At 41.6% G+C, this 11,723-nt stretch overlaps 1 protein-coding gene across 1 annotated transcript in view; it reads left to right on the top strand.

The window, feature by feature from the left end:
* The first annotated feature begins 6,037 nt into the window (after positions 1-6,037).
* LOC118415541 (A disintegrin and metalloproteinase with thrombospondin motifs 9-like) overlaps positions 6,038-11,723 on the top strand; it is a 45,420-nt gene continuing 39,734 nt past the window's right edge. The window contains exon 1 of the mRNA XM_035820215.1: positions 6,038-6,166. Within this exon, the coding sequence (XP_035676108.1) occupies positions 6,053-6,166 (114 nt within the window). The 5' untranslated portion in view covers positions 6,038-6,052. The remainder of the gene's footprint in view (positions 6,167-11,723) is intronic.

Here is an 11,723-nt window from a genome sequence, read left to right as displayed (position 1 = left end):
GACATTTAAAGAGCATAAGCTGATGAAACTCTGTCGCGGAAAAGCTGGAAAAGAGTGACTGGCAGGATCAAGGCCTATTTTTTTTGTTCCAATATTTAGGGAATCCCCGTGCCGCTTGTTTCTGCACCGTTTGTGACCGCTTAAAGTATGAAATAATGATGTAAATGTGGAAATATAGTGCAGTAGATATCAATTTCATACAAATTGCCCCATCCATATCATTTCCACTTTTAAAGCTCTAAAATTGCTTAGGCTGCCTTTAAACAACTGACTTACAAATGGTCTAATGGCCCGAAAAGTAACAGATTAGTCTATGTGCCGAAGGGTGCCTCCGTGGGTGAAGCAATCTCCGGTCTGGCGGTGAAGGAGCGCAGACGGAAACAAACACTCCGTTTGCCAGACAATCTGAGAACCTTGCTACCCGTTGGTTGCGGCATTACGTAGGTGTGTGGGCACGAATTGGTCTAGACTCTAGAAGCCATGGGGTATGTTTGTAAACCCGCGCAGACAGCGCTGTTGGGTGTTGTTATTTTCCACATCAAACCACAAACATTGGTCTGTCTCTCTGCCATACCATTTCCACATGTTGGTAACGGCATTACCTGCGTGGATACAAATTGGTCTAGTTGCCATAGGCAATTTCCGTCTGTCTGCATGCCCACACACATTCCGACACAGTGTAGGACCGTCTTGTTTTTTTCCACAGTCTTGCACAATACATGCCTACCTGTTGCTGACGACAACGTGTGTGAATAAAACATCAGGATATAGCTTTATAGTGCTCCCGTAATGCCTTAGCTCTCATTCCGCGTCTGAGTCTTTAGTCAGGAAGGAGAGGTAGTAGCTCTTTCCCTTGATCTAGAAGAAAATATTGAAAAAGCGCCAACTTTGTTCGCATTCTTTTCGGTCAGATAGCAGAGAAAAACTTAGCAGTCGTTGTATCTCGGAGAGAAAAGTTGAAATGTTGATCACATTTTGTTTCGGGGTTGTAGTGTCTCTCCTTTCTCGCACTCTTGAAGTTCAGGCTGGTTGCAACGGGCCGGCTCTCTGCCAAAATTCTTCCGCCATCGACGTTCGCAAGGTGTGGTACGGCGAGAGAGTTGGCGACTTCTCGGTGAACGCCCTCTGCTCGACCGTACAGGTAGTTGAAGGAAATGTCGACGCCAGTCGTGGCACGGACGGACACCGCCGATTCCATGCACACTGGCGATGCAGATCCAACCATCGACGGGTGCTTGTGACCTCCAAACTCATGGCAACGTTCCTCGCCGATCTACCAGAGGATACTGAGGTACGTTCTTGCAAAACAGAATAATCCTTAAATTTCAAGTTTAGATTTCATCCCATTTAGACCGTAGGAAAATTCAATTTCACTGTATTACAGATAACGGGGCTGAGACTCAGCGGGGACGTGGCAAAGTTTTCGGTAGGAGCATTCGAGAGGGTCCCCAACGTTATTCGTCTGATTGTTTGGAGAAGCTGTATCGTTTGTGTCGAAAGGAGTTGGTTCGTGGGACTAGAGCACCTCAAGACCCTTGATCTCGGCCACAACGAAATATCGAATATCGAAGACGGCGCATTTGAACACCTTCCTAAACTCGAGTACCTTAGTTTGACGTATAACAGGATTGAGAGCGTTCAGGCGGCCTGGTTCCGTGGCGCAGAAATGTTGACCAAACTGGAAATAGAATCGAATCCTTTGTTTCACATAGGAAACGCTATGGCTAAAGAGAGCCCGTTCGCTCAGATGCAAAAGTTGAAAAGATTGTATATTGGTTACGGTTCGTTGGCAGTTATCAACGCTAATCATTTTCGTAATCTGACTTCGCTGAGAGAGCTTCGGCTAGAGGAAAATGTCATTGCAGATATGCCGGTCGGTGCTTTTAGTGGATCCGGCTTAACAAAGCTGATTTTGAGCTCGAATTCACTGACAGAAATCAGAAACGGTCATTTCCACGGGATGCCGGATCTATATATTGTTGATTTATCCGACAACAATATTACACGAATACAAGACCACGCATTCTCTGGACTAACCGATCTAATGACGATAAACCTGACGGGGAACAAGCTCAGATATGTCAGAAAGGACTGGTTCGAGGGTCTCGAATCGCTTCGAAAAATTTTCCTACAGAATAACAGAATCGCTGTGTTGGATGCGATGACAGCTAAGGTGCACCTGGTAGGAAACCCTTTGAGATGTACTTGTGCCCTGACGTGGCTAGTCCACCAACGGGAAGACATTGATGATTACTTTCAGCTGTTGTGCGAGCATCCTCCTCCTCTCCGAAACACCCCGGTGTCAAACATAGCACTGGGCAACGCCATCTGTCCTAAACCTGTTGCGAAGTTAGGCGTGCTTTCCCGCCAAACGAACCGAACTGTTGAACTGTCGTCTGAATATGACGTCATCCAAATAACGTGTGACGTTTATTGGGAAGCGCCTCCTCTCGTGACGTTTGCGTTGGCCGGTAAGCCTGTGTTCTCTCATGCGATGAGGATAGGGGAAGACCACAGAATCGAGACAGGCTCGCGACACGCCAATCTTACCGTAACCCTGACGCAGTCCATGACACCGGGTGGGTGGGAGCTAAGCCCACAGGAATGCCGCACAGATACACGTTGCTCAAACTATGTAGCGAAGACGACGTTGTCTCTATCCCTCAGTCGTTCTCTGCTACTTTCGCTTGGGCGATGTAGCTGTGCGGCATCATCTGTGGCAGGGAATTCGTCAGATGCCGTTTCTTTCTCTCGCGCCGACAACGATGTTGCCACGACGCATACCACGCCGTGGAGTTTGTCGAATACGACCTTTACAAGCCCACAGATTGTAACATCAACTCTCGTTAGCACCACTCGGGGTTACATGAATGCCAGCACGATGGCTCCCGAAAAAACCGAGCCATCGCCATCAGAAGAGAGCGCATCATCGCAGGGTTTTCGCTACTGGGTTCCTGTAGCGGGTGCGGTGATTGCCGCTATCGCATTGCTCGCTCTGGGGCTCAGCAAGGCACTGTTCTCGCAAAGACGGAACGGAAGGCGCCTCCAGCAATCAAGTAATCGTGCCGACAACACGGTTCGCAAAGGAACAGTGTGCGCAACGGTATCATACAATATCCATTACGCGACGCAGCCTTACGCAGCGTCGAACTATGAAAACCCAGACGAAGACGAGGAGGACCGCATGAACATCTATGACAACGAACAAGTTATCACTGAAGTAGATGATGGTGGAGGGAGCTTGGAACCTCAAAACACACCTTGGGATCAGGAAGAAGCTGAATCTAGCACGGTTAAGTCAGAAATCGAAACCCAACCTTTTTATGGCATGGGAAATGAAGAAAAAGATGACACATATTCCAATTCAACGAATGTGGACAATGGAGATGCGGGAAGCGATCACGGAGAAACTGCTCCTTATAACTGCGGCTCAGATATACAGACCGAGGAGGAAGCTGACGACATCCCATTCTATCAACTGAAACCTGAAACTGGTAAAATACCCAGCGGAAAACATGAGTCTGGGTATCGTAGAGAATCGTGGATAACTTAGACCATATAAAGGTTGTTTTTCCCAGACCGGACACTTAACCCGAACCATTCTATCAAATGAACATCTAGTACTGGTAAGACGTCCAAAGGACAACATAATCCTGGGCATAGTAGAGAATCGTGGGCAACTTAAACCTTATAAAAGCCTTCAAGACAGATTCCGAGACCGCACATTGAAACCGAATCATTCATTCTATCAGATGACAGCTAACCAGATGCATGGTGTCCAGCAGGCAACCTGAGCTTGTCACGACATGATAGAACATCGTGGACAGCTCAAAGTTCACGGCTGTTGCATATAGACTTATTCTCCAAGCAGATTTATAGCTTTATCAGTGCAGGTATATATTTTTTAACGGATGATGTAAATTATAATTGTTGTAAGTAAGTGAAAGTTTACACAAGTATTTAATTCTTCAATTCGTCAAGGGATTGTCCATTTTGACTGCTGTAACCAAGTGAAATTCTTTAGCAGATTATGTAAATGATTAATGTTATGACTATATTTGAATGTAAATTCTTCAACGCATTTTGCAGATTGTGACGTGGAACGATGTGACAGTGCATTTTAAAAACAATTGTATCAATTGTTTTTTTTCTTCAAGGGATTATGCCGATTTGATTGCTGAATCCAAGTGAAAGTGTATAATTTATTCTTCAACAGATTATGTAAATAGTTTGTTGATGTAAGTGGAAGTTTATATTACATGTATATAAGTCTTCAATTCGTAATAAGATTATGTAAATGTTTACTGTTGTAACCAAGTGAAAGTCTATACGTCAACAGATTATTTGAATGGTGAATCTTGTTGCTATATCTTTAAATGTATATTCTTCACCATATTACGCATATTGTGACGTGTAAGAAAGCAAAAGTTCAGCATTTTGAAATGATTATGTCAATTATGCCTCTTGTAACTAAGTGAAAGTATATTTCTTCAACGGATTATGTAATTGTTGTACGTAAGTGAAAGTTTATACTATATAATTCTAAAAAAAAATGATGTCAATTGTGACTGTGTAAGTGAAAGGATTATGTGAAATTTTGTGACTGTTGTAACGAAGTGAAATTGTATATTCTTCACCGAATTATCTTAGCGGTGACCGTTGTAACTATCTGACGGTGCATATTATATTATTCAAAGGACTATTCCAACCAAGTTGATTCTTTTAATAGAGTGAAAGTGCGTATTATTCAACATGTCATTTCAATTGTGACGTGCATCGACGTGAAAGTGAATTTTTGAAAGAATTATGTGACGTGTAACTAAGTGAAAGTATAGTTTCTTCAGATTATGTGAAACGTGGCTTTCGCAATTAAGGGAAAGAGTATATTCTTCAAAGGATTTTGGCAAATATGATTGTTGTAACCAAGTGAAAATATTTTTGCGCATTATCAAGATGGAATATTTCAATACAACTTCTACTGTTGTGAATGTACATCTCGTCTTTTATGACTTGTCACTGTCAATTCGTAACTGCCATATAAAATTACATTTATTGTAAGGCAATTATAATGCGAACGATTGATAAGGCAATTCAACCTCTCCAGCCGATAAAATCAAGAAATTTACTTAACGGCTAACCGGACATTTCGAGTGGCAACCATCACTATTCATCTGAAGGTTCGAAGAAGGTTTATGAATCAGACACTGTTTACCTTGATGCCTAACCTTCATCAAAGCTCAATAATGACAGTTAAATCGAAGTTCACATACAGCACATTTATGGATATATCATTTGTACCCCTTAAAATCGGGGTACAAACTCTGTAAGTTGTATCATCTCCAAGCAGATGTTGGGTGGCTGGAGCGTTACGGTTGTTCAGCTGGCCCTGTCTATGACAAACCTGTAGGTGATACGGAAAATGTAACGATTCAGCCTCCCTAACATCTGCTTGGAGATTAGAGAGAGAGAGAGAGAGAGAGAGAGAGAGAGAAAGAGAGCGAGAGAGAGAGAGAGAGAGAGAGAGAGAGTGAGTGAGAGAGAAAGGGAAATACATAGCAACAGGTGTGGTCAGCTATCAATTAATCATTTATGTTATTAGCGTGCCGAGCCCAAATATCAGAAAGTTTATTACCGAATAAACACATGTAGACGATCCCGATCTAACGTTAACATCTGCTTGGAGTCTAGCATAACTGAGAAATCCCGTCCGAAACCTGGTAACCATGGTGATCGCGCCATCCCTGCTGACCGGATGACCTCAGCTTTTCCAGGAAACTCGTCCGCTCCTCTGCCCACTTGTTTGCACTTAACACGACCCCATAGGTTTGCAAGAGTATGCACGATGTTGGCTTCAAATGTCCGTTTCCTGCTGTAAAGTATAACACATCATGTTAATGTTGAAGGACATAGATTCTGTAGGTTTGAACGTATAAATAGTTGAGATTCATACCTACGAAATACGCCGAGAAAACTCCGCAAGTTACTTTCTCACTCGGTAAAACGACTGGCAAGTTTGGGGTCTTAGATACTTGGAGCCCACACACGGGACGTAATGGCGGCGAGGGGGAAACTTTGGGGACTGTTTCTCCAACTCACCGCTGTTCTGTCGGCGGTTCCGGGGGAACAAGGACTCGATCTGCGGTGTCTGCAGGCGTGCAACTTCAAGGTGGGTGTACACACTACGATAGATATGAAAAAGTGGCCGTGCTTTGCATTTTAGAGCACGTAGGGTCACGCGGTGCAACCAGGAAAAGTTCGGTCTCGAAACACAGTGGACGATCGCCTGGGGCGGTACTCCAGTAGCCTATTTACAGTGTTTTTCCACTAAGGACTTAGGTTACTGCAATTGTCAACCGATATGCTAGTCATGAAACTGACTATGGTAGGAAATTAAGTGTTATCGTCATGTTTTAGACGATCGTCATGGTCTAGTCATGGTCTGCTGCAACCTTAAGGGTGGGCGTTGGACGTCAAGGTGTGCATACCTGTCTTACGTTCAATCGAACTTCACTCGCCCGAACCGTGTGAACAAAGATCGTCTACCGAAAAAGTCACAGCAAAGTGCAAATCTTTGGGGTGTAGACCTCTTCTTTCGTGCATGTCTTTCTCTTAAGAGTACTTAAATGTCCAGATACAGTTTAAAGTTGGGCAGGTGTGGCAGATTTTTCTTGTTGCGTGCATGGCGATTGTTCGTGTCAATACCTCAGGTGAACATGATACCTGAGTCCCATGACTGTCTTGTTGTGTCAATCGTAACCTGAGCTAGACTTTGATGAAAGGCAACATGAGCATGACTCTGACATAGAAGATGCGGTGTATTATTTCTAACAAGGAAACGTCGTCGCTCAAAAATCTTAACTTTGCAGTTGTCCTTGGGAGTGATATATCATTTTGCTAGCCTTGTTAATTCCTATCAATTAGATTTATGACATGTTAGGCCCCAGTTTATAGGTTCAGGGTTTGGACAGCCTTCTGTTTTTGAAATCTTTTCGATGATGCTCCATAAAATCACACAGAAGATACTGTAAACGCAGAAATTTTCACGGTGGTTTTATGTTCGCGGTTTTCATGTTGCAAATTTACCGCAAACTTGAAACCACTGCGAACATTTTTTCCATGGCAGCAAGAGACTACAGTGCCTCAGGTGCTACCTCAAACTTGAAACCACCGCTAACAGTCATTTTTCCGCAACCGCAAAATAATTAAGTCCCCACAAACTTAAATGCATTTACAGTATTGTGCCTCTGATATTATACCCTTTTTTTTAAGATGATTTTTATTTATTTTCAAAGAAAAGTAAAACGGGGGTCCCGTGCTCGAGGAGGTGCCTCGACCACGTTAAACAGCCTCATTACTCATACTTGGGGTACCTACTGGCTGGCAAAATACACCAGATGATTATTATTATTATTATTATTATAAAAGAGTCACATACAAACACATGCATGGCACGTAAATCAAACACAGAAAGACACACGTAAGAACCTATAGAACTGATAAGTAAAACAAAGTAATTATACCCTTTGCTTGACCAATTTATTGCTGACAACTCACAAGTGTCAATTTTGTGGACGTTGTCCCCTTCCAGAAAATTGAAGGTTACATGCGCAGAAATCCTGCAGTGTTTGTTGTTGGCCTGTATCAGGAGAGGGTTAGGTAACATGGTGCGTTATTGCTACAGGAACTGGAACACTTGTTATGTTTGGAGAGAACTCAGGGCGGGAAGTGTGTAATAATGTCGTCTCAGCAGAACAGAAGTTGAGTTGCAGTCACATCGTCTTTTATGCTATAAACACTTCCCCATCTCTTCATGTACCGGTAGTTCAGACGTTTTGTTTTTAAGAGGAAGAGGATGTCTGCAATAAAGAAAAGGAAGCTGAGGTTCTCCTTAGACGTATTTTGCTGTTGTTGGTTTTTTCGAAAGAGGGGATGACTAAAGATGATAATGATGAACAAGGGCACCACACCCCCATGCCCTGACCATGTGCCCAGCAGATCTGCCGAAATGCTTAAAATTCTCATTGACCAGAGATGCTATTTAGTATTATGTCACATGTGGCCACAGTCTTCAACTGTGTCGCGTTTTGCCCTTCAGTTTCAACATAAGAATGCCCCATTTGCCCTTTCTTATTCTCTACAACTCTACGCTAAGGAAGGGGGGACCTTCCCCCCACCCTCACCCCTTCATGCCATAACCCTGCTTGGTTACTACTTACTATATCAAAATTTATTCCTGAGAAAAAAACAGCAACTCTAAGCTACATTTCTGTTAGTCATGCCCTTGGTAGTGAGAATTGGAATGAATCCAAGTTAGCAGTGAATCACTAAAGCTGATCTTAGGCACTAATAGGTATGACATTTGGCCAACAAAAGATCAATCTCATCTTGGTAGGAGTGTTAATGTTTTGGTCTGAGTGAAAACAGGGTAACGGTGGCAACAAATAAATTTTATATCATTTAAGCACTCTGCTGTTCTCACTAACTCACTCACTCACTCACTCACTCACTCACTCACTCACTCACTCACTCACTCACTCACTCACTCACTCACTCACTCACTCACTCACTCACTCACTCAATTGATGGTCTAATTAAAAATCATGATAATAAATGATAAATAAAAAGCGCCTGTCTTAAATTACTTTGACCTCTATTGCTTCCTGACCCTTAAGAAGCTGCACTCATGCATATCATGAGGAAGTAATCCAAGAAAAAATGTTCTAGAGGTGACTGTACATGTTGTTTCACAAAATAACTGCCTCTACGTGTATCTCATTTGTTAAAATCCTTTGGTTTGTTTCTCATGGCACTGAACTTGAACTACTGTACTAGTACTAAGTTGCCACCAGACTTTTGGGGGCTCTTAGTCTTAGATTTGGAAAAATGTTCCAAATACTGGTTATTGTTTGACCTGGCCAAGGGACTAAAGAATCCTGTGAGTCCAGCTAACTCCTTCTTTCATACTAGTAGCAAATTTATTCTGTTTTGCCAATTTCTGCTCATTTCTTTCAGCTCTCAAAACACTCTCCTTAGTAAAAGTTGATCACAACAGTCAGTCTACATGTACAAGGTTGTGTGAGCAGTATAAAAGCCATTGTGTGGATAGCGGTGACGTTTGCGTTTGGTCACCATGGCTACAGTACCTGGTACGTTGATGATCACCAGAAGAGTAAACATACACCTGATTGTGGTGCCATGGCATAATGCCAACTTGTATCCTGCATTGTAGGTGTAGGTTGTTAATCTTGGGTGATAAAAAGGCCTAATTCAAAGGCAGGTTACAAATAATGTTTGAACTGCATATCAACCAGTGTGGTTAAGAAGTTAAGGTTGTTAATTGGACATGGTTGAGCTATAATGTAAACTGATTAGAGAATTGTGGCTCGAATGGAAGTATTTTAGCAGTTCCAAGCAAATATTATTTGGCTTTTCACAGGTCTTTAAAAAGAGGAAAGCAACTTAGAATGCTTCACAGGGATCCTTACTTGTACAGAGTTGTTTTTATCTAAGACATATTTCTTCTGATTAAATGTTGGTTGGTCTTTATTCATTGTGTACATGTACATATATTCAGCGATTTTAGTGATCCTTAAGACAACGTCAGTAATACTATCCAGAATTTGTGATAAAGCATGTCAAATAGCGTTTAATGATTTTGATATGAAAAACAGACCGGATGGATGTGTTTGTTTTGCTGTTCAGGACATTAATAATCCTCTTCAACAGTAGACATGCAGATTGTCCTTTGTACCAGGTACAGCCTTAGTTACACTAGTGTCAGATGAAATTGAAAGGCTTAAGTGCATGAATGTACACATGGCATGTACAAGTTTGTGTATCTAATTGGACTACTCTTGCCCTTTGCTTTCAGTCTTGTACATAGTCAAGAGACCTGAACAAATTTTCATACTGTCAAATTTCCTAATGCTGTTGGCGTTACTATGTATTCAATATCTGTGAAATGTACTACAAGCTTAGGGTTCCATGGTTTGGAAATGTGTTCAGCACTAAGGATGGAACCCAGGGTACCTCTCTGTACAGTGAAATTCTATTTGATCCTGGGAAGTCATGAAGTCAGAAGTTTTGTTTTTAAGAGGAAGAAGATGTCATACTATAGAGTAGTTTAGTTAGCAAAAAGCTTCACTTTTAAGATCAAGCTCCCATGTTTGATATCGTTGAAGTCAGCAGTTTACTCAAAAATTTCTGCTGTCATCGGTCTGATTTAATCTGCAGCTGGATTTGTTCAAAAGTCAGCAGCTCTTTTTCCCATGTTGGTTTTATCTGGGATCAGTTACTGTTCTGGTGATAGATACCATCTCAAGAAAGTTAAACTGGCTAAAATAATGAACCCATGAAATGGGATGGAGAAAGTTAACTTTGCTGACATTCAACTTTTAAAGACATCTGAATCGGAGTAGAGAATTAGGAAGTACAACTGGGTGAAGTAATGAACCCAGAGGAATTGGAGAATGTCAACTGTGCTGACATGTAACGTAAGGTTACCAGTTTACGTGCAGGACCAGTTTACGGTCACTTATTGGTGGATGCAGACTTCGAGGTCAATTGTAAAAAAGAAAATTCTCTTGAGTAGGAAAGAAGTACGTTTATATCATCTATGTGTCTTGCCTTATTTATCCTATAACTTTGCATCCAGCAAATCACGTCTGAAAAGTCCGACAACAATTTACATTTACGCTTGAGTGCGCACAACACTATTACAGATGACCCGGTTCTGATCGTAATTCTAGACGGCTATTTTCGTCCCCTCTTTAAAATCCAACAAACTCTTTATGAATTGAAACATCACCTCAAACCAAACCTGGAGTTCTTATCTCAAGAATGCATGGTGATTTTATGTATGTTGTCCAAGGAAACTCTTATAAACTGCATAAAAACAAGTGACTGTTCTCGCCGAGCGGGTAGTTTTCGAACGCCATGTTGCATCACGTGACTTGCCCGTTAAAGCTTGGTGCACTGGAGAGCGAGAAATTGTCGCAAGGGGCGCTGTTGCCCTTGGGAAACCACCAGTACTGAAAATCTACTGTTAAGTACTGGCCGACTACTGTTTAGTACTGAAAAATCTACTGTCTATCTACTGAATAGTAACTATCTAGTACTGTCAATATCTACTAATTATTCACACTTTATGCAAATTTCCAGTACTGACGTAGTAGAAAAACAGTAAATACTCAGTGGAAAATCAGTAAATGATCAGTAGATACTTATTGGGGAAACAGTAGATGACTACTAAATATCTACTGACACACAGTAGATGACTACTAAATATCTACTGACACACAGTAGATGACTACTAAATATCTACTGACACACAGTAGATGACTACTAAATATCTACTGACACATAGTAGATAACTACTAAATATCCACTGACACATAGTAAATATCTACTGACACTGACTACGAAATATCTACTGACACACAGTAAATCCAAGAATTGTAAACAATATGACCCTCAAGCATTCATGGAGAACACAGAACATGTGCAAGTACTCAGCACAAAAGCAGAAAATGGACATTAGCAGTAATTACATCATTTAACTTAAGAAGTAATTTCTTATCAAGTGTTACATGTATGCACATTGATAAGATACTAAGTATAATGTTCAAATAATCCATGCTTGATACAATATCAAATTGACTTTGGCTTAAAGAATGGGGGGTAAACAGTCAGTCAATCATTTTACTCTCTCTGATACATGCTGT

The sequence above is a fragment of the Branchiostoma floridae genome, chromosome 5, assembly GCF_000003815.2.
Source record: "Branchiostoma floridae strain S238N-H82 chromosome 5, Bfl_VNyyK, whole genome shotgun sequence".
NCBI lineage: Eukaryota > Metazoa > Chordata > Leptocardii > Amphioxiformes > Branchiostomatidae > Branchiostoma > Branchiostoma floridae.
Note: the sequence above shows the minus strand (reverse complement) of the source record. Positions and strands in the feature narration are given on the sequence as shown.